This window comes from Natator depressus, chromosome 23, assembly GCF_965152275.1.
Source record: "Natator depressus isolate rNatDep1 chromosome 23, rNatDep2.hap1, whole genome shotgun sequence".
Lineage (NCBI taxonomy): Eukaryota > Metazoa > Chordata > Testudines > Cheloniidae > Natator > Natator depressus.
The window spans coordinates 9,069,313-9,092,934 of NC_134256.1; the positions used below are offsets into that span (position 1 = coordinate 9,069,313).

Consider the following 23,622-nt stretch of genomic DNA (forward strand, 5'->3'; position numbering starts at 1 on the left):
ATCCATTCTTGACTCAACAATTGTCAGTAATGAAGAATCCACCACAACCTGTGGTAATTTGTGCCAGTGGTTAATTACCCTCACCATTCTAAATGTATACCTCATTTCCACTCTGAATTTGTCTAGCTTCAACTTCCAGCCATTGGATCCTGTTCTACCTTTCTCTGCTAGATTGAAGAGCCCTTTATTAAATAGGTTTCAGAGTAGCAGCCGTGTTAGTCTGTATTCGCAAAAAGAAAAGGAGTACTTGTGGCACCTTAGAGACTAACAAATTTATTTGAGCATAAGCTTTCGTGAGCTACAGTTCACTTCATCGAATGCATCTGATGAAGTGAACTGTAGCTCATGAAAGCTTATGCTCAAATAAATTTGTTAGTCTCTAAGGTGCCACAAGTACTCCTTTTCTTTATTAAATATTTATTCCCCAGGTAGATTCTTGTAGACTGTGATCAAGTCACCTCTTACCCTTCTCTTTGTTAATAGATTGAGCTCCTTGAGCCTATCACTGTAAGGCTCTTATCCTTTAATCATTCTTGTGGCTCTTCTATGACTCTCTCCAATTTATCAACATCCTTCCTGGATTGTGGGCACCAGAACTGAATACAGTATTCCTGCAATGGCCACAGCAGTGCCAAATATACAGGTAAAATATCCTCTCTACTCCTGCTCATGATTCCTCTCTTAATACATCCCAGGATTGCATTAGCCCTTTTGACCACAGAGTCTCAGTGGGAGCTCATGCCCAGCTGATTGTCCACCACAACCTGGAAATCTTTTTCTGAGTCACTGTTTCCCAGGATATAATCCCCCATCATGTAAACATGATCCGCATTCTTTGTTCCTAGATATAGATATTTACATTTAAATGTACACTGTTTGCTTGCACCTAGTTTACCAAGCAATCCAGATCAGGCTGAATCAGTAACCTATGCACTTCATTATTTACCGCTCCCCCAATTTGTATCGTCTGCAAATTTTAATGCCTATGATTTTATATTTTCTTCTCAGTCATTGATAAAAATGTTAAATGTCATAGGTCCAAGAACCACTCCCTGCCATGTTAATTTTATACTGTTCTAAATTTTTTAATCAAAATGTTTTGCGGTACCTTACAGAAGTCTAAGTCTATTTCATCCACACTATTACCTTTGTCAAGCAAACTGGTAATCTCATCCAAAAAAAAAAAAAAAAAATCAAGTTAGTCTGACAAGATCTATTTTCCATAAACCCATGTTCATTTCCATCAATTACATTACCCTCCTTTAATTCTTTATTGTTTGACTCCCATATCAGCCACTTCATTATCTTCCCTGGGACTGACCTTAGGTTGACAGGCCTTTAATTAGCCGAGTTATCCCTTTTACTCTTTTTAAAAATTGGCACAACATTAGCTTTCTTCCTGGCTGCTGGAGCTTTGCCAGTGCTCCAAGACTTATTGAAAATCAATAATAACAGTCCAGCTCCTTACTTGGCTGTTTTAAAACCCTTGGATACAAATGATCTGGACCTGCTGATTTTAAACTATCTACCTTTTGTGGCTTCTGTTTAACATCCTCCTGACAGATCAGTGGAATGGACAGAGTATTATCATCACCATATGGTGAGACTATACGATCTCTTTTTCCCAAATACAGAACGAAAATATTTATTGAACACTTCTGCTCATTCTGCATTGTTATTGATATTTCTCCCATTTCCATCTAAGCATGGACCGATATCATTGTTAGGATTCTTTTGGTTCTTAATATATTTTAAAAACACCTTCTTGTTGCCATTAACTCTGCTGGCCATAGATGTCTTATTCTGCCCCTTTGCTTCCCTTATCAATTTTCTACTAACTAGAACAATCAAATGGGGATGAAGGCCTCTCCACACAGCACACACACCCCTCTCTGCAGTAGAGGCTCACAGCACAGTGGTGGGGTGCTGGGGTCAGCACTAACTCAGACAGGAAAGCATGCTCTATTGAGCTTCCCAACAGGCTCTCTGCAGCATCAACAGTGCAAGGGAAGGTGAGAGTTACCTGAGCACACAACACTGGCATCTTCTGCATAACTGAAGTTATGATCTCCCCAAGGCCTAGCCCTGCATTCGGAGATGGCAGCTTCTGACCCCGTGCAGTTAACATCATTCAGCCAGGGACAGTCAGATCCATGTCCAAACTGAGCCCCATGTGGCACTGATAACGCCGTTCCACAGCCCAGCACACAACTCAAGCATCATGTAAGTCCCAGTTGCCATCACACCCAGTTTCCCACTGCTGGTTATGAAACATCTTGACTCTCCCAGCCCAGCGACTGTGGCCATTCGCTAGCTGGAGCAAAGACATTTCTGAGATGCCTGAGCCTTCAAACACCCAAGGGAATAAACACTGAGAGATTCCTGTCCCTCTGATTGCTAGAGATGCTGGGGAACGTAGCGCTGAGGGGTCTGAATGGCCTCCGCACACAGCGACTGCCTGTCCCGGGCTGAATCACCACCACTGACATCCAGCTCGCATGGTGGTCCCTGAGCTGCTCCCTGCAGCACAGGCTCTCAGCACCACACTGGAGTGTTGGGGTCAGCACTGACTGTGAGGGCAGAGTGCCCCCTACTGAGTTCCTATCCCCCTCCCTGCACCATGGTGATTGATGTGGGTTACCTGAGCACATAACACTGGCGTCTTTTCTGTGGTGAAAGTTATGGTTTCCCCAAGGCTTAGCCATGCATTCACTGAGGGAAGCTTCTGATCCTGTGCAGTGAACATCATCCAGCCAGATGGGATCAGACCCTAGCCCAAATCAAGCCCTGCCTGGGGCTGATAGTGCCGTCCCACAGCCCAGCTGCCTCCACATGATGGCAGCTTCACATAACTGCGAGTTGTCGTCACACATAGTCCCCACTGCTGATTGTGAGGCACCTCAACTCTCCCAGCACAGGGATTTGGGCCATTCACCAGTTGGAGTGGAGCAAAGCCTAGACTGACTGAGCCTGTAAAAACCCCAAGGGTATAATGACTCAGAGAGATTCCTGTGCCTCTGATCTCTAGTGACGCTGGGGAACTTAGCGCCTTCTGCTGACCGGTCTGAACAGCCTCTATACGCAGCGCCTGCCTATCAAGGACTCACTCCCCAAATCTGACATGCAGCCACCGCTAGGATGAAACAGGGCAGCTGAGAGACCAGGCACAGAAATTCATTGGCTGTGTAGGAGAGGAAGTGAGGAAGAACCATGTCTCCAGTCACAGCTTTAAGGGATGTTACAAAGGTCCAGGAGTAATTAGCTGAGATGGAAATCACCCCGAGTGATGAGGGGAGGAACCCCACACTTCATAAAGGGATCCCAGGTTTCTACTGCCCCTGAGTGGCTGCAGGCTCCATTCAACCCCAAATCCCACAAATGGGATCTACGGTTACCCAGCGCCCCATTGTACTGTCGTGGGGCAGGGGGATCAGAGTGATCAGCGCCAGGACAGGGTCTCTCACTGAGGCGCACGTACTGCTCCCTGCAGCGCAGGGCCTAAGTGCTGTGCTGGGGCACTGGCTCAGCACTGACTGTGAGGGGAGAGCGCCCCCTATTGAGCCCCCACCCCGCTCCCTGCAGTACAGGCACATAGACTTGTGCGGGGGAAATGGGGTCAGCACTGACACCATGGGAAAAGCGACACTTACTGTGACCCCGAACCGGGTCCCTGCAGTACAGGCCCTTAGCACCATGCTGGGGCACTGGGGTCAGCGCTGACTCAGACAGGAGAGCTGGGTCTGTGCTGAAAGCTTCCCAGCCTGATCCCTGCAGCACTGACAGTGACGTGATGGAGGAGGGTTACCTGAGCACTTGACACCAGCATCTTCTCCATGGTGACAGTTATTGTCTCCCCAAGGCCGAGCCCTGCATTCGGAGAGGGCAGCTTCTGTTCCTGTGCAGTGAACGTCATCCAGCCAGATACGGTCAGCTCCTCGCCCAAACTGAGCTCTTCCAGGGGCTGATAACGCCGTCCCACAGCCCAGCTGCCTGCACACGACGCCGGCATCGGTTATGTCCCAGCGGTCATCACACACGGTTCCCCACTGCTGGTTGTGAAGCACCTCGACTCTCCCAGCACAGCGACTAGAACCATCAACCAGTCGGACTGGAGCCTGCTCTGGAATGGCTGAGTCTGCAAATGCGCCAAGGGAATAAACACTCAGGGAGATTCCAGAGTGCCTCTGATCACTAGTGACATTGGGGAACGTGGCGCCTCGGATCTGATCAGTCTCTACACATACCAATTGCCTGGCAGGGGCTCATTCTGCCCTACTAATACACAGCCACCTCTGGGGTGGGAACGGGCAGCTGAGAGACAGGCCATGAAAACTCATGGGCTGTGTAGGAGAGGGAGTGAGGAAGAACCCTGTCTCCAGTCACACCAGTGGGAGATGTTACAGACTGAGGGGTAATTAGCTGAGATTGAAATCACTATGATGGGGGTCGGAGCCCCACACTTTATAAAGGGACCCAGGGTTTCTACTGCCCCTGAGTGCCTGGAGGCTCCATTCGACCCCAAATCCCACAAATGGGATCTATGCGCCCCATTGTGCTGTAATGGGGCAGGAGATCAGAGTGATCAGCGACGGGGAGGGTCCCTCACTGAGGCGCACGTACTGCTCCCTGCAGTGCAGGCCCTAAGTGCTGTGCTGGGACACGGGGCTCAGCACTGATTGCGAGGGGAGAGCGCCCCCTACTGAGCCCCCATCCCGCTCCCCACAACACCCACAGTGATGGATGAGAGTTACCTGAGCACACAACACTGGCATCTTCTCCGTGGTGACAGTTATGGATTCCCCAAGGCCGAGCCCTGCATTCGGAGAGGGCAGCTTCTGTCCCTGTGCAGTGAACGTTATCCAGCCAGATGGGATCAGAGCCTCGCCCAAATTGAGACCCGCCTGGGGCTGATAATGCCGTCCCACAGCCCAGCTGCCAGCACACGACTCTGGCCTCAGTTAAATCCCAGCTGTCATCACACACGGTTCCCCACTGCTGGTTGTGAAGCACCTCGACTCTCCCAGCGCAGCGACTCGGGCCATTCACGAGTCGGAGCTGAGTCTGCTCTGAAATGTCTGAGTCTGCAAACACCCGAAGGGAATAAACACTCAAGTAAGTTGCTGTGCATCTGATCACTAGTGACCCTGGGGAAAGTAGCACCTCCCACTGACGGCTGTGAACCACCTCTGCAACTGCCTGTCAGGGCTTCACTCCCCACCACTGACATTCAGCCACCTCTGGAGTGGGACAGGACTGCTGAGAGACCAGGCACAGAAACTCATGGGCTATGTAGGAGAGGGAGTGAGGAAGAACCCTGTCTCCAGTCACAGCAGTGGGGGATATAACAGGTTCAAGGGTAATTAGCTGAGATGGAAACCACCCAGAGTGACGGGGGAAGAAGCCCCACTCTTCATAAAGGGATCCCAGGTTTCTACTGCCTCTGAGCGGCTGCAGGCTCCATTCACCCCCAAATCCCACAAATGGGATCTACGGTTACCCAGCGCCCCACTGTGTTGTCATGGGTCACGGGGATCAGAGCGATCAGTGACCGGGAGGGTCTCTCACAGAGGCACACGTACCGCTCCCTGCAGCGCAGGCCCTAAGTGCTGTGCTGGGGCACTGGGGCCAGCACTGACTGCGAGGGGAGAGTGCCCCCTACTGAGCCCCCACCCCGCTCCCTGTAGTACAGGCCCTAAGTGCTGTGCTGGGGCACTGGGGCCAGCACTGCCTGCAATGGGAGGACGTTATTCTTGAAACCGCCACCCTGCCTCCTACAGCACAACAGCCGTCAGCACCCTGGGACACTGGGGTCAGCACGAACTCCAGAGGGAAAGGCCCCCTTGTGTGGTCCCCAAACGGCTCCCTACAGCACAGTACCTTCACCCACATGGGGGCCAGCACTGACTGCGAGGGCAGAGCAGTCTCTCAGGAGCCCGCACGCTTTCCCTACAGCACGGGCCCCTGGCACAGTGCTATTACATTGGGATCTGAACTGACTGCCCCGTATTGAGCTCCTACCCCACTCCCTGCAGCATCCACCAGGATGGCGGAGGGTTACCTGAGCACACAACACCGGCATCTTCTCTGTGGTGACAGTTATTGTCTCCCCAAGGCCGAGCCCTGCATTCGGTGAGGGCAGCTTCTGTCCCTGTGCAGTGAACGTCATCCAGCCAGATGGGGTCAGAGCCTCGCCCATAGTGAGCACTGCCTGGGGCTGATAACGCCGTCCCACAGCCCAGCTGCCTGCACACGACTCTGGCATTCTGCAGGTTCCAGTCATCATCACACACAGTTCCCCACTGCTGGTTGTGAAGCACCTCGACTCTCCCAGTGCAGCGATTTGGGCCGTTCACCAGTCGGAGAGAAGTCTGCTCTGAAATGTCTGAGTCTGCAAATGCCCCAAAGGAATAAACACTCAGGTAGGTTCCTGTGCATCTTATTGCTAGTAATGCTGTGGAACTTAGGGCCTCCCACTGACAGGTCTGAACAGCCTCTAAACAGAGCACCTGCCTTTCAAGGACTCACTCCCCACCTCTGATATGCAGCCACCTCTGGGGTGGAACAAGGCTGCTGAGAGACAGAGCACAGAAACTCATGGGCTGTGTAGGAGAGGAAGTGAGGAAGAACCCAGTCTCCAGTCACAGCTGTGCGGGGCGTTACAGGTTCAGGCAAATTAGTTGAGATGGAAATCACCCAGAGTGATGGTGGTAGGAACCCTACACTTTAAAAAGGGGCCCCTGAGTGGCTGCAGGCGCCATTGGACACCAAATCCTGCAAAAGGGATCCACAGTTACCGAGCGCCCCATTGTGCTGTAGCGGGGCAGGTGGATCAGAGCAATCAGCGACGGGGAGGGTCTCTCACTGAGGCACACGTACTGCTCCCTGCAGCGCAGGCCGTAAGTGCTGTGCTGGGACACTGGGCTCAGCACTGACTGCGAGGGCAGAGCGCCCCCTACTGAGCCGCCATCCAGCTCCCTGGAGCGCAGGCATGTAGAACTGTGTGGGGAAAATGGGGTCAGTGCTGACAACATTGGAAGAGCGACATTTCCTGTGGCCCTCAACGGGCTCCCTGCAGTACAGGCCCTTAGCACCATGCTGGGGCACTGGGGTCAGCGCTGACTCAGACAGGAGAGCTGGGTCTGTGCTGAAAGCTTCCCAGCCTGATCCCTGCAGCACCCACAGTGAAGTGATGGAGGAGGGTTACCTGAGCACACAACACTGGCATCTTCTTCGTGGGTACAGTTACTGTCTCCCCAAGGCCTAGTCCTGCATTGGGAGAGGGCAGCTTCTGTCCCTGTGCAGCTGACATTATCCAGCCAGATATGGTCAGATCCTTGCCCAAAGTGAGCCCCGGCGGGGGCTGATAACGCCGTCCCACAGCCCAGCTGCCTGCACACAACTCCAGCATCCTGTAGGTCCCAGCTGTCATTACACACGGTTCCCCACTTCTTGTTATGAAACACCTCGACTCTCCCAGCGCAGCGACTCGAACCATTCACCAATCGCAGCTGAGTCACTTCTGAGATGCCAGAGTCTGCAAACGCCCAAGGGAATAAACACTCAGGGAGGTTCCTGGGCATCTGATCTCTCGTGTCGCTGGGGAACGTAGTGCCTCCTGCCAATGGATCTGACCGGTCTCTGCACACAACCACTGCCCGTCAAGGGCTCCCCACCACTGACCAGGCTAATCACTTGGGCAATGTTGAAGTTTGTCCACTCCCCTCCCAGCCAGCTCTCACCTAGTTAGGCAGACTGGACTGCAGTCTGACCTACTGCTCCCACTAGAGCACTTAATGAAAAAGATCACCCCCCACACTACTGGCAGGAACCTCCTGGGGAGCAGATTTACACCCTCACTCCTGGGGCTGGTATTCCCTCCAGTGGGATACTGTGCAGTGCTGCAGGGCAGATGCTGTCATAAGCATCTTGGTGATTGGGAGATGAACACAGTCACCCGTGTCATTAGTGGTTGCCTTAGCCTGACCTCAGCATCGAATTTACATGTGTTGGCTCCATAGCTCCCTGAAAACGTCACCCAGAGTCCAGGAACAAACCATCCCAATGTGTAGAAAGAATATTAAATATGGCAGGCGACCTGCTTGGCTTAACAGTGAAATCCTTGCTGATCTTAAACACAAAAAAGAAGCTTACAAGAAGGGGAAGATTGGACAAATGACCAGGGAGGAGTACAAAAATATTGCTCAGGCATGCAGGAGTGAAATCAGGAAGGCCAAATCACAATTGGAGTTGCAGCTAGCAAGAGATGTTAAGAGTAACAAGAAGGGTTTCCATAGGTATGTTAGCAACAAGAAGATCAGGGAAAGTGTGGGTCCCTTACTGAACAGGGGAGGCAGAGGATGTGGAAAAAGCTAATGTACTCAATGCTTTTTTTCCCTCTGTCTTCACGAACAAGGTCAGCTCCCAGATTACTGCACTGGGCAGCACAGCATGGGGAGGAGGTGACCAGCCCTCTGTGGAGAAAGAAGTGGTTCAGGACTATTTAGAAAAGCTGGACAAGCACAAGTCCATGGGGCCAGATGTGCTGCATCCGAGAATGCTAAAGGAGTTTGCGGATGTGATTGCAGAGCCATTTGGGGTTCCAAAGAGGGTGGATCTAGACTGTTCTCAATGGTAGTAGATGACAGAATGAGGAATAATGGTCTCAAGTTGCAGTGGGGGAGGTCTAGGTTAGATATTAGGAACAACTTTTTCACTAGGAGGGAGGTGAAACACTGGAATGCGTTACCTAGGGAGGTGGTGGAATCTCCTTCCTTTGAGGTTTTTAAGGTCAGGCTTGACAAAGCCCTGGCTGGGATGATTTAGTTGGGGATTGGTCCTGCTTTGAGCAGGGGGTTGGACTAGATACCTCCTGAGGTCCCTTCCAACCCTGATATTCTATGATTCTATGATCCCCCGTGAGAACTGACTGGAGCGCAGTGACGGCTGGCAGCAACCTGCTGCGCTCCAGGCTGACAAGGGTTGCACCCAGTGCAGAGGCAATGCACACTTCCTCCAAGCAGATCGGCCCCCTCCTGAAGGAAACACCTGCCCCTGCGATTCCTCCTGACTTGCCACGACTGACTTGGCAACATCGTTTTGTGGCAGCTATTGCTGCACTCATGTCTAGTGCTGCCAGCCCAGGACCAGTCTCAGATGAATGACGGCAGAGCTGGGTTGAGAAGCTGTGTCCTCACAGAGGGGCAGCAACTCTGGGGTACAGAGACTGGCTTGCTGATGAATTTCAGAAGCCCTAACTTCTATCTTCCTATTTGCAACCTGGGACACATATCCTGGACTAGGCTTCACGGGCCCCTGACAGGACTGGCCAGAGGGACTGCTGCAATGCAGGGTTTTGGCTTAGCCTGATCTTCTCAAGCAGCCGTTACATCTTCAAAGAGCGACTGGAATTCAAATTAGAAATAATAATACAACAAGTAGAAGTGCCTGGGTTCTAGCCCAGGCTGTTCCATGGGCTCACAAAGTGATCCGGGGCAATCCTCTGTGTTTGGGTTCCTTCTTCTGTTAAGCGTGGATAATAGCTACCCACCATTTCATAAAGGTGTTGTTTTAAAATTAAGGTTTGCATAGAGCAGGGGAAAGGTAAATTGTTCTGGTAAGTGATAGGTAGCTTTTTTTAATAGTGGCAGAAGCTGTAAAAAGAACAGTAAGGAGTGACCAGGGAACAGAGTGGGAGGACGAGAGAGAGCAAAGGTTAATGAAACAAGAGGTGGGGCAGCAATACAGATGGTCACACGTGATGGAGGAGAGCCCCATTAGAAGACTGGACCTTGAGGATGCACAGTCAGATGGCTGAACAAGCTAGAGCAGGGATCGGCAACCTTTGGCACGCGGCCCGTCAGAGAAATCCGCTGGCGGGCCAGGATGGTGTGTTTACCTGCAGCATCTGCAGATTCGGCCGATCGCAGCTCCCACTGGCCGCGGTTCGCCGTTCCAGGCCAATGGGGGCTGTGGGAAGCGGCATGGGCCGAGGGATGTGCTGGCAGCCTCTTCCCGCAGCCCCCATTGGCCTGGAACGGCAAACCGCAGCCAGTGGGAGCTGCAATTGGCCAAACCTGCAGATACTGCAGTAAACAAACCAGCCCGGCCCGCCAGCGGCTTTCTCTGATGGGCCGCGTACCAAAGGTTGCCGATCCCTAAGCTAGAGGTAAGCAAGGTTGGAATGAGCTATCCCCTGACAGCTAGTGATGAGCTGGGGAGGGGAAAAGGGTTCAGGACCAGATGGTATTTACATGAACACACCCACTCTGCCTAGGTATCCAGTAGAGAGAGCTGTGTTGGCTGGTGTTGGGTTACAAATCACTGTAGTACTGAATACAGGCGCAATGAAATGTTGTTACCCTGATTATGTGAGTAAAGGGCAGCACAACTGTGCTTAGCTTGCCCTGACTGAGGGGGTCACCCACAACTGAACTGAACTCACTAACCAGGGGGCTCAGACACCAGACCCCTATCAAGAGTGAGAGGGAGTGAAGATGGTTTTTCCTGTTGAGGGCTCTGTGTAAGAGGTCTAGGCATGGTTCAATCTGCTACCCCCCCTCCCCCTTCAAAGGTAGAGCTAATTAAGGCTCCATTAGGAGTCTTTTTGGTTTAAATGATCACTAGAGCTGAAATCACCTGCTATGAGACAGTGTTTCTGCTCAGCCTGCTTCAGCACCGAGGTCTCTCCACTAAGAGCTGACAGTCGCTGGGTGGAGACTCAAGAGCTAGACCTGCAGAGGTCACAGTAGAGAGGCTGGGGGCAGCAGGCGGTGAGGGCGAGCAGAGTGGTGAGTGGCTGGCAGGGCAGCTGCTGGCAGGGCAGCTGCCACCAGAGCAAGCACCCAGACAGCACAGCGAGCCAGGCCCTCTCCTCCCCACCCCCATGGTGGGAGCTGAACTCACACAGGTGCACCTCTGCATCTTCACTAACTAAGGACAACCACTGTGAGTGGGGTGTGGTGGAGAGAGAAGGGAGGGGCATGTTAAAGGAACTTTTGGTTGCTGGACTAAAGAACCTGAGGCAAGACACTGTCCGATGTACTCTGGGATAGGTGGTTTGGTCATGATTAAACCTATTTCCGGCGTTTTCTCAAGTTAATGCTCGGTTACTTCCCTCCTTTTATTAAAAAGTTTCTTTTCTGCACTGAGACTCTGTGCCTGCGAGCGGGGAAGCTTTGCCTCATAGAGGCACCCGGGGGTGGTGTGTAATTGTCCCAGGCTACTGGATGGGAACTCAAGCCAGTTCTGTGGTATTGCTGAAAAGGAACCCCTAGATATTGAATTCAGCCCTGGTTGCTGCCGACTCCACCTGGCAGAAGGGTTACATAGATATTGACTTGTGAAATATGCAAAAGAAGAAGACTCCCGCCACTGACAGGCAGCCGCTTCTGGGGTAGGACAAAGCAGCTGAGAAACAGGACAGGGAAATATTTAGGCTGTGTAGGACAGGAAGTGTCCTATATCCAGCTGTTGGGGAAGTTACAGGTTCTGGGCTAATTTCCTGAGATGCAAATCCTTCGGAACACAGTGATTATAGAAATTGGTTCTTGAGAAATTGGCCCTGGATTTTTAGTTTGAGTGAGCGGCTGCAGGCTCCATTGACACCAAATCCAACCAGTGGAAGCTATAGTTACCCAGCCCCGCATTGTGCTGCAGAGGGGTCTGGCCCAGGGATAACTAGATGCCAACTGGCAGAGGGCATAGGGATGCCTAGAGTTATACGGGGGTCCCCTGGGTGAGATATATGCACAATAGATCATCAAAGGTGGCATGTGAGGTCTCTACCAAGAGCCAGCAGCACACTCGTCACCCTAATGGGGGCAAGATGTTTGTATGGGACATAGCTGAAGAGAGATGTAAAATGTGGAATATGAGGCTGCAGAAGTGCTGAAGTGAAGCTTGTCATCTTCGCCATGGCACTCCCTTCGGCTGAGTCAATGAGCACACAGAACAAAGCACAGCCGTGGAGACGGGCTATATTCACTGTCTGGGCCCAGTGGGGGCCTGAGAATTTACAAAGACAAAGAGCCCCAGGATAAGTCTCCGAAGAGAGACCTCCTCTGGGAAGAGACAATGGTCTGTACCTACAAAGAAAGAGGAGAGGGGACAAGAGCTCCCTTTCACTCAGGGGGTGGCTGACAGTGTTTGTCCCAGGAACAGGAGATCACAGCCAAGCCTGGAGTAAAACCCTGGAAGGACTGTGGGGTGAGCGTTGCTCTACCAGACAGAAAAGTATCTCGTTCAGTGAGTCTAGGCACTAGTCAAGGTGGTATGATTTTATTGGCCATGGAACCATTTCTTTCCAACCCTTCTCCTTGCTACTCCTCGAATCTCTACTCTCTGTGAAATCACTTGTCCTTGTCACTATGAAGTGAACTAGGGCTGTGCATTGATTGGGGAAGAGATGGGAGGTGGAGCTGGTCAGCTGGGGGCCCTGTTCCTTTGGGAGCAGCGGATCTGTGACTGCTGTGAATGCCCAGTGGGACAGGGGCTGGGAGCTGTAGGGGGACACTCGGAGGGCTGGGGGCTGGAGTGTGCCTATTGCCAACCTGGAGAGAGGCCATGCCTCAACGCCTAGAGGGCACAGCTTGTGTGGCCTATGGCTGAGGGAGTTGGGGAGCTGCCCCCCAGCGGGCACAGACAAGGCTTCCTCATGCTAGGGGCCCATGGCACTGCACTGGGGCATTAGGGCAAGCACAACTGCAAGGGGAGAGCACCCCCTACTGACACCCAGGCCTCCTCCCTGCAGCACAGGCCCCTTGTCACTGCACTGGGGCACAGGGGCCAGCACTGACTTCACGGGGAGAGCACCCCCTACTGAGCCCCATGTCGCTCCCTGCAGCACAGGCCTATAGATCCGTAGAGGGGAATTAGGGTCACCACAGCGTGTGAGAGGAGAGTGTCCCCTACTGGAACCACCATATAGCTCCCTGTAGCACAGGCCTCAAGCACCATGCTGGGGTTAGTAATGGCTGTGAGGGGACAATGCCCTGTAATGAGCTTCCCACCCTGCTCCCTGCAACACGCACTGTGAAATGAGGATTACCTGTGCAAACAACACCAGCATCTTCTCCGTGGTGACAGTTATTGTCTCCCCAAGGCCGAGCTCTGCATTCGGAAAGGCCAGTTTCTGTCCCTTTGCACTGAACATCGTCCAGCCATATACGGTCAGATCCTCGCCCAAATTGAGCCCTTCCTGGGGCTGATAACGCCGTCCCACAGCCCAGCTGCCTGCACACGACTCTGGCCTCAGTTAAATCCCAGGTGTCATCACACACGGTTCCCCACTGCTCGTTGTGAAGCACCTCGACTCTCCCAGCGCAGCGACTCGGGCCGTTCACCAGTCGGAGCTGAGCCACTTCTGAGATATCGGAGTCTGCAAACACCCCAATGGAATAAACACTCAGGTAGGTTCCTGTGCATCTGATCAGTAGTGATGCTGGGGAACGCAGAGCCTCCCACTCACAGGTCTGAACAGCCTCCACACACAGCTATCACCTATCAGGGTCTCACTCCCCACCACAGATATGCAGCCACCACTAGGGTGCAGCTGAGAAACAGGAGAGAGAAATCTGGCCCAGTCATTTAGGGAGGACATGGGGAAGAATTCTGCATCCAGTCACCATGGTGCCAAATATTAAAGGTTCATGGCTCATCAGCTAAGATGCTAATTGGCCGGGGCAATGGGGTTAAGAGCCTGATGCTTGACAAAGTATCCCAGGGTCCCTACTCCTTGTGAATGGCTGCAGGCTCCATCTGACACTGAATCTGATCAGCGGGATTCATACATCCCAAGACCCAAAGTGCCCACTGTGACCACCTAGTCTGACCTCCTGTGTAGCACAGGCCAGAGACCTGCCCTGGAGTAATTCCTCAGGCAGATCTTTGAGAAACAGCCAATCTTGATTTAAAAATTACCAGGGAGGGAGGATCCCCCACAGCCCTTGGTAAGATGTTCCAACAATTAATAATCCTCATCGTTACAAATTTATTCTTTATTTGTAATCTAAATTTGTCTCTCTTCAACTTCCAGCCATCGGATCTTATTAATCACTGGCCTGTAAGATTGAAGAGTCCTTTATTATCACATTTCTGTTCCCCATGATGGTAATTATAGACTGTGATCAAGTGGTCCCTTCACCTTCTCTTTGTTAAACTAAACAGATTGCGCTCCTTGCGTCTGTCACCACAAAGCAGGTTTTCTAATCCTTTGATCATTCTCATGGTTCTTCTCTGAACCTTCTTAAATTTATCAGCATCCTTCTTGAATTGTGGGCGAGAGAACTGGACACAAGATTCCCGCAGTGGTTGCACCAGCACCAACTACAGAGGTAAAATAACCTCTATACAGCTACTCGAGATTCCCCTGTAAGTGCATCCCAGGATTGCACTAGCCATTTTGGTCACAGAGTCATACTGGGAGCTCCTGTTCAGCTGATTATCCACCACCCACTCCCAAATCTTTCTCAGAGTTAGGGCTTCCCAGGAGAGAGTCCCCCCTCCTGTAAGTACAGCCTGCATTCTGTGTTTCGAGATGTATAATTTTACATTCGGTCATGTTAAAAGGCACCTTGTTTGCTTGCACCCAGCTTACCTAGTGATTTAGATCACTCTGTGTCAGGGACCTGTCCTCTTCACTATTTACCAGTCTCCCAAATTTTGTGTCATCTGCAAACTTTCTTAGTGATGTTTTTATGTTTTTCTCTAGTCCCTTGATAAAATTGTTAAATAGTGTAGAGCCAAGAAGTGATCCCTCAGGACCCCAGTCAAACACATTTGCTCGATGATGATTCCCCATTCACAATTACATTTTGAGACCAGGAAGTTGGCCAGTTTTTAATTGATTTATCATGTACAATGTGGATTTTGCATCGTTCTCGTGCAGTGCCAAGTCAAAAGCCTTACAGGAATCTAGAGCAGGAGTGGGCAAACTACGGCCCGTGGGCCGGATCTGGCCCCTCAGGGCTTTGGATCCAGCCTTCGGGATTGCCACCCCTGTGGCGCTGTGGGTGCCGCGCTGCTCCTGGAAGCAGCCAGCACCATGTCCCTGCAGCCCCTGGGTGAGGGGAGGGTGGCAGAGGACTCCGTGCACAGTCCTCACCCGTGGGTTCCACACCCCAAGCTCCCATTGGCTGCAGTTCCCCATTCCCGAGAGTGGCGCAGGGCCAGGGCAGACAGGGAGCTGCTCCAGGTAAGCGGCCTGGGCCAGAGCCCGCACCCCAAACCCCTCCTGCATCCCACACCCCAACCCCCTGCCCTGAGCCTGCGGCCGCACCCCACACCACTCCTGCACCCCAACCCCCCACCCCCTGCCCTGAGCCCCCTCCCATACTCTGCACCGCTCCCCTCACCCCAGCCCCCTGCCCTGAGCCCCCTCTTACACCCCGCATCCCTCATCCACCCCAACTCCTTGCCCTGAGCCCCTTCCTGCACGCCGCACCCCTCCCACACCCTGCACTCCCTCCCGCACCCCAACCCCCACCCCAGCCCTACATTCATGGCAGTGCATGCAATTTCCCCACCCAGCTGTGGCCCTCGGGCCAAAAAGTTTGCCCACCCCGATCTAGAGAGATGAGGTGAGTGAGGTAATGTCTTTTATTGGACCAGCTTCTGTTGGTGAGAGAGACAAGCTTTGGAGCTTACTCTTCAGGGCTGGGCTCTGTGTGGCTCGAAAGCTTGTCTCTCTCACCAAGAGAAGTTGAGCCAGCAAAAGACATTTCCTCACCCACCTTGTCTCTCTTGTATCCTGGGACCAACATGACTGCAACTACACTGCGTACAAAAATGGCAGATGTCTAAGCAGAGCACATCAGGGCTCTTCCTTTAGGCAACCAAACCTCTCATCTCATCAGAATAAGACAGCAAGTGAGTCTGATGAGAACTCACTGGTCACAGAGCGCCCATAGGGCTGGAGTTGGGTGGGGGGATCAGAGTGAGCAGACATGGCAGAGGGACACTCACAGCGGTGTATACACCTCAGCCTGCAGCACGGTGCCCTAGCACCACGCTGGGGCATTGGGCTCAGCACTGACTCAGAGAGAGAGCAGCCCCCTCCTGTCATCTCCAAACTGCTCCCTGCAGCAAGGCCCTTAGACACGACCTGGGGCTTTGTGGTAATGCAGGAGTCTGCAGGGAAAGCAGCCTCCGCTGAGCCCCAGCCCAGCATTTTGCATCAGGGTCAGAACTCACTGTGAGGGAAGAGCGCCCCAGTGAGTCCCCGAACTGCTTCTTGCAGCACTTACAGGGGCATGACAAAGGAGGGTTACCTGAGCACACAACACTGGCATCTTCTCTGTGGTGACAGTTATTGTCTCCCCAAGACTTAGTCCTGCATTCGGAGAGGGCAGCTTCTGACCCTGCGCAGTTAACCTCAGCCAGCCAAATTGGCCCAGATCCTTGTCCAAATTGAGCCCTCCCTGGGGCTGATAACGCCGTCCCACAGCCTAGCTGCCTGCACACGACGCCGGCATCGGTTATGTTCCAGCCGTCATCACACACTGTTCCCCACTGCTGGTTGTGAAACACCTCGACTCTCCCAGCACAGCGACTTGGGCTGTCCAGCAGTCGCACTTCAGCCAGGTGTGGAAGGGCTGAGTCTGCAAACATCCCAAGGGTGTAGTCAGAGAGATTCCTGTTCATCTTAACATTAGCAATGCTGGGGAACGCAGCACCTCCCACTGATGGGTCTAAACAGCATAAGCACACAGCGACTGACCATCAAGGGCTCACTCCCCACCACAGACATGCTACCACCTCTGGGGTGGAACAGGGCAGATGAGAGAGTTTACGGAAAGCTGGCCCAGTAGTTTAGGCAGGAAGTGGGGAAGAATTATGTCTTTCTTAGTTACTGCAGGTTTGAAAATTAGGCCTATGAGATTGCCCAACTAGAGCATAATGCGTCACTGCAGCCAATGGCCCACCAGCAGAGGCCACACCTGCTGACTTACCATGGTCGGGTAACTAGCTGCAGACTGTTGATTAGACATCTCCAGGTATAAAGATTCCTGTTCCCATCTTACCCCTTATCTGAACAACCCGTTGCTAGGCGGCTGCTGGCCAGATCCCTGGGACCTGCCCCAGTTCCTTATCCTTGTTCCTGACTCCTCCTTCCTCACCCAGTTCCTGTTCCTTGCTCCTGTTACCGTCCCTTGCTCCTGGCGCCTGTTTCCTGGCCCAGGGAGCGGTGTATGTCTCACAGGGACACAGCACACCCTGCAGCACAGCCCCCCAGCACCTCGCTGAGACACTAGGGTCAGAACTGGCTCAGACAGGAAAGAAGGGACTGTGCTGAAAGCTTCCCAGCCTGTTCCAGGCAGCACCCCAGTGACGTGACAGAGGAGGGTTACCTGAGCACACAACACTGGCATCTTCTCCGTGGTGACAGTTACTCTTTCCCCAAGAACTAGCCCTGCATTCGGTGAGGACAGCTTCTGTCCCTGTGCAGTTAACCTCATCCAGCCAGATACGGTCATATCCTCTCTCAAAGTGAGCCCGCCCTGGGGCTGATAACGCCGTCCCACAGCCCAGCTGCCTGCACACGACTCCAGCATCAGTTAAGTCCCAGCCGTCATCACACACGGTTCCCCACTGATGGTTGTGAAGCACCTCGACTCTCCCAGCGCAGCGATTGGGGCCATTCACCAGTTGGAGAGGACCTGGGTCTGGAATGACCGAGTCTGCAAATGCAATAAATACTCAAGGAGATTCCTGTGCATCTGATCACAAGTGATGCTGATGACTGTATCGCCTACCACGGATGGATGTGATTGGCCTCCTCACACAGCCCCTCCATGCCAAGGGCTCAGTCCCCACCGCTGACATGCTGCCACTTCGGGGTGGGACAGGGCAGCTGAGAGTCAGGGCACAGAAATATGGTGACTGTGCAGACAGGAAGTTGGGGGAAATGTTTGTCCAGTCAGAGCTGGGGGGGACGTTACAGGTTCAGGGCTAATTGTTTGTGGTGCAAATTGTCCAGCATGGCTGAGTTAGGAGCCCAACTCTTGTCAAAGTGACCCTGGGTTTCTAGTCCCCAGGAGCGACTGCAAGCTCTGTTTGACACCAAGTCCCACAGCTGGGATCCATGCTTACCCAGCGCCCCATTGTGCCAGGGAGGGCGGGGGATCAGAGCGATCAGAGCGGGGAGAGGGCCTCTCACTGTGCCCCACACTCCACCCTCTGCAGCTCACGCCCCCTAGCGCCGCTCTGGGGAACTGTGAGCGTCGCTGACTGTGAGGCGAGAGCCCCATACGCTGCAGCACAGACCTTTTGTCAGCCAGCGGGAGGACTGGGGTCAGCCCAGACTGCTAGGGGAGAGCACCCCCTCCTCTGTTCCCAGCCTGCTCCCTTCAGTACAGGCCCATAGCGCTGCGCTGGGGCATGGGAACTCAGATCGGGAACCAGGGGCTGGGCTGAAAGCTTCCTAATCCACTCCCTGCAGCACCCACCGTGACAGAAGAGATGAGGCTTACCTGAGCACACAACACTGGCATCTTCCACGTGGTTACAGTTATGCTCTCCCCAAGGCCGAGCCTTGCATTCGGAGAGGGCAGCTTCTGTCCCTGTGCAGTTAACCTCATCCAGCCAGATACGGTCAGATCCCTGTCCAAACCGAGACCCGCATGGGGCTGATAACGCTGTCCCACAGCCCAGCTGCCTGCACACGACTCTGGCCTCAGTTAAATCCCAGCGGTCATCACACACGGTTCCCCACTGCTCGTCGTGAAGCACCTCGACTCTCCCAGCACAGCGACTCGGGCCGTTCACCAGTCGGAGCTGAGCCACTTCTGAAATGCCAGAGTCTGCAAACACCCCAAGGGGATAAACACTCAGGGAGGTTCCTGTGCATCGGATCACTAGTGACACTGGAGAATGTAGTGCTTCCCACGTACGGGTCCACACAGTGAATACCCATCACGGGCTCACTCCCCACCACTGACATGCTCCTGCTTCTGGGGTGAATCAGGGCAGCTGAGAGACAAGCTCGGCAAAGTTGGCTGAGCTGTTTATGCAGGAAATGGGAAAGAATTAGGCACCTCCCATGCACTACAGGCCTCAAGCCCAGATCCACGAGTTTGCTGAACTGCAGCCTGACCTGTCACATCACCGTGAGATGCGGGAATTGTAGCTAATGGGTCACCAGCAGAGGCCCATCCACCACGAGCAGGTGACGAGAAGCAGATTGCTGATTGGACACTTCCAGCTGTAAAGCTCCCTGTTCCCATCCTACCCTTTGTCTGAGCAACTCCTTGCTAAGGCTGCTGCTGGCCAGACCCCTGGGACCAGATTCCTGCCACCTCACACGATTCCTGCTCCTTGCTCCTGTTACCACCCCTAGTTCCTGGCTCCAGCTGCCTGGCCTGGGCCAGTTCCTCCTCCTTGTTCCCGTTAGCACCCCTTGTTCCTGGCTTCTGCTGCCTGGCCGGGCCAGTTCCTCCTCCTTGTTCCCGTTACCGCCCCTAGTTCCTGGCTCCTGCTGCCTGGCCCGGGCCAGTTCCTCCTCCTCGTTCCCGTTACCACCCCTTGTTCCTGGCTCCTGCTGCTTGGCCCGGGCCAGTTCCTCCTCCTTGCTCCCGTTACCACCCCTTGTTCCTGGCTCCTGCTGCCTGGCCCGGGCCAGTTCCTCCTCCTTGCTCCCGTTACCACCCCTTGTTCCTGGCTCCTGCTGCCTGGCCCGGGCCAGTTCCTCCTCCTTGCTCCCGTTACCACCCCTTGTTCCTGGCTCCTGCTGCTTGGCCCGGGACAGTTCCTCCTCCTTGTTCCTGTTACCACCCCTTGTTCCTGGCTCTTGCTGCCTGGCCCTGTGCCTGCTCCTTGCTCCCATTACTGCCCCTTTTTCCTGCTTCCTCACCCTAACTCCAGGGACCAATTCTGACTGCGGCTTGACCTTGGGCAAGGCTTCGGACTCTGTTTCTGGCTTTCACCTTTTGTGTGACGTCCAGCCGTGATCCTGATGCCACCCTGGCTCTGACCACTAGGCCACACCACCTTGTTACTGGCCCTGACAGTGTCCAATCCCGTCTGCCCAAGGATAACATTAGTTAAGTTGCCAATTTCCCGGGACAATGCAGTCAGGAGCATGATGCTCAGCAAAGTGACGCAGGGTTCCCAGTCCCAGTGAACAACAGGCTCCAGCTGACACTGAATCTGACTGGAAGGACCAATGGCGACGGAGTGCCAGACTGTGCCATAGCTTGGAATGGAAATGGAGCAAGCAGAGATGGGGGAAGGTTTCTCAGAGGGACACATACACATCTCCCTGCAGCACAGCCCCCCAGCACCTCGCTGAGACACTAGGGTCAGCACTGGCTCAGACAGGAAAGCAGGGACTGTCCTGAAAGCTTCCCAGCCTGTTCCAGGCAGCACCCCCAGTGACGTGACAGAGGAGGGTTACCTGAGCACACAACACTGGCATCTTCTCCGTGGTGACAGTTACTCTTTCCCCAAGGCCTAGCCCTGCATTCGGTGAGGGCAGCTTCTGTCCCTGTGCAGTTAACCTCACCCAGCCAGATACGGTCATATCCTCTCTCAAAGTGAGCCCGCCCTGGGGCTGATAACGCCGTCCCACAGCCCAGCTGCCTGCACACGACTCCAGCATCAGTTAAGTCCCAGCCCTCATCACACACGGTTCCCCACTGATGGTTGTGAAGCACCTCGACTCTCCCAGCGCAGCGATTGGGGCCATTCACCAGTTGGAGAGGACCTGGGTCTGGAATGACCGAGTCTGCAAATGCAATAAATACTCAAGGAGATTCCTCTGCATCTGATCACAAGTGATGCTGATGACTGTATCGCCTACCACGGATGGGTGTGATTGGCCTCCTCACACAGCCCCTCCATGCCAAGGGCTCAGTCCCCACCGCTGACATGCTGCCACTTCGGGGTGGGACAAGGCAGCTGAGAGTCAGGGCACAGAAATATGGTGACTGTGCAGACAGGAAGCTGGGGGAAATGTTTGTCCAGTCAGAGCTGGGGGGGACGTTACAGGTTCAGGGATAATTGTTTGTGGTGCAAATTGTCCAGCATGGCTGAGTTAGGAGCCCAACTCTTGTCAAAGTGACCCTGGGTTTCTAGTCCCCAGGAGCGACTGCAAGCTCTGTTTGACACCAAGTCCCACAGCTGGGATCCATGCTTACCCAGCGCCCCATTGTGCCAGGGAGGTTGGGGGATCAGAGTGATCAGAGCGGGGAGAAGGCCTCTCACTGTGCCCCATACTCCACCCTCTGCAGCTCACGCCCCCTAGCGCCGCTCTGGGGAACTGTGAGCGTCGCTGACTGTGAGGCGAGAGCCCCATACGCTGCAGCACAGACCTTTTGTCAGCCAGCGGGAGGACTGGGGTCAGCCCAGACTGCTAGGGGAGAGCACCCCCTCCTCTGTTCCCAGCCTGCTCCCTTCAGTACAGGCCCATAGCGCTGCGCTGGGGCACGGGAACTCAGATGGGGAACCAGGGGCTGGGCTGAAAGCTTCCTAATCCACTCCCTGCAGCACCCACCGTGACAGAAGAGATGAGGCTTACCTGAGCACACAACACTGGCATCTTCCACGTGATTACAGTTATGCTCTCCCCAAGGCCGAGCCTTGCATTCGGAGAGGGCAGCTTCTGTCCCTGTGCAGTTAACCTCATCCAGCCAAATACGGTCAGATCCCTGTCCAAACCGAGACTCGCATGGGGCCAATAACGCCGTCCCACAGCCCAGCTGCCTGCACACGACTCTGGCCTCAGTTAAATCCCAGCGGTCATCACACACGGTTCCCCACTGCTCGTTGTGAAGCACCTCGACTCTCCCAGCACAGCGACTCGGGCCGTTCACCAGTCGGAGCTGAGCCACTTCTGAAATGCCTGAGTCTGCAAACACCCCAAGGGGATAAACACTCAGGGATGGGCTAGAGGAAAGGAATATGAGGCTTGTTCGCTATCGTTTGCTCTGGCTCCCATTCAGTCTCAGTGTGGCAGACTGGCTGGCTCCGGGGGGCTGGGAATGGGACACTGGGGGGTTCCTGTCTGGAGGTCACCAGCTCTGATCCAGCCCCAGGCACGGTGGAATGGCTGACTCGTGGGATGGAGGATGGGACACAGGGTCTTTCCCCCAGGGGACTCTGGCTCCAGTAAAGTCTGTGCGAGGAGGATGAGGTGACGCAGTACATTGGGGGAAGGAGACCTGGATCTTTTCCCCTGGAGGGCACCGGTTCCCGTTTGGCCCCAGCTCAGGCAGGGGCTGTGGCTGGTGTGGGGGGAACAGGTACTGCACTTTCACGTCTTGGGGCCCTGCGTCCAAGCTGGTAGTGAGTGGAAGTTGCAGCCATTGCAGCTCTCTGATGCCCAAAATGTGAAATGAGCTGCTGGGGTTAATTCCCCTCCATGACAGGACAGGTTTGTGCAGCCCAGCCCAGCCCAGCCCTCAGTCCGAGCGGCTCCTGGCCGAGGGACAAACGGCGTAACTGGTCAGGAGACTGAACTGCCCTTTGCCCCTGCCCGAGCCCCCTCCCCATCTGCGCCCCGATGCCCCCGTCTACCAGAGCCAACAGCAGCAGCCTCATGGGGCTGTAGTTCTGCTCCCCAAAAGCCTCCACTGGGGCTGACACGGCTCCTCTATATTCCACAGTATCCACATAGACAGGGCCAGCCCCGTGCTGAACAGAGCACTGTCCTGGTGCTGAGGGTGCCACAGCAGCCCAGCTCCTGGCACCCCACCGCCACCTCCTGCAGGCCCCAGCTGGTGTCACTCACGGCACCTCCACTCCCCCAGTGCAGGGACTGGGGCCATGCACCAGCTACAGCCAGAGCTGAGCTGAAATGGCTCTAACAATAACTAAAGGCAAAAATATCTCTTGGGGCAGATCCTATTCCAGGGGAAATCTGGGCCACCCCAGACTTAAGCGGCTCAGCCAGGAGCTGCCACAGCCCAAATGTAACTCGGACTTGCTAGGCAAGGCTGAGTTCTCGAGATGCTGGGTGGCCTGAGTATTTCCACAGGGACCCAATAGCCAGGATGCCCTTCACTCTGCCACACAGTCCACCTTGTTAACAATTCACTGGTGGGGAAACTGAGGCATGTAGTGAGGCAGTGATAGGCTGAGTCCACAGGGTGAGTCTGGCAGAGGCAGGATTTGAACCCAGATCTCCAGTTCTACATTTGAACCACTAGATTAAATCATCTTAACTCTGCCCTTCCCCACCCCGATTTATAAGCCAGCTGCACACAGAGCTGCACCTTGCAGCATGCACCCCACATACACCCCGCACCCTCTGCCTATGTTCGTATTTACCTGCCAAGGGGAATCCTGTCATGGAAGCTGAAAAAAAGCAAAGAGATGAGGTAAGTCTCTGCCTCCATGATTGGACATTTCAGGGATCTCCAAACACTGGCTGATGTAAGTAGTGGCCTGAGTAAGCACTGGGAGAAAAGGTCTCAGCTGCATGTTATATTTCAGTGACCCTAGCTACTGACTCTCAGGGAGGTGGATTGCCTACACTGATGGGAGAACCTCTTCTGTCAGCGTTGGTAGCATCTACACTGTAATGTTTCCAGTGCAGAGGAGCCCTAAGTAGCCGACAAAATACAAGATGTGGTGAGCGATGTCAGAACCAATGACACTGCACCCGCCCTTCCAAACCGAGCCACCTGC

At 53.9% G+C, this 23,622-nt stretch overlaps 1 protein-coding gene and 1 long non-coding RNA gene across 2 annotated transcripts in view; one reads left to right on the forward strand and one right to left on the reverse strand.

Moving 5' to 3' along the window:
• Positions 1–23,622, forward strand: part of LOC141976577 (uncharacterized) — an 84,970-nt gene that overhangs the window by 29,621 nt on the left and 31,727 nt on the right. The window lies entirely within an intron of this gene.
• On the reverse strand, positions 726–23,284 carry LOC141976765 (scavenger receptor cysteine-rich domain-containing protein DMBT1-like). The gene is given in 16 exon segments (XM_074937927.1): positions 726–841; positions 2,024–2,203; positions 2,206–2,346; positions 2,642–2,875; positions 2,878–2,970; positions 3,806–4,135; positions 4,752–5,081; positions 6,059–6,388; positions 7,205–7,534; positions 13,046–13,375; positions 16,266–16,595; positions 17,346–17,675; positions 18,468–18,797; positions 20,390–20,719; positions 21,512–21,841; positions 23,263–23,284. Coding segments are annotated over 16 exon segments (4,086 nt in total).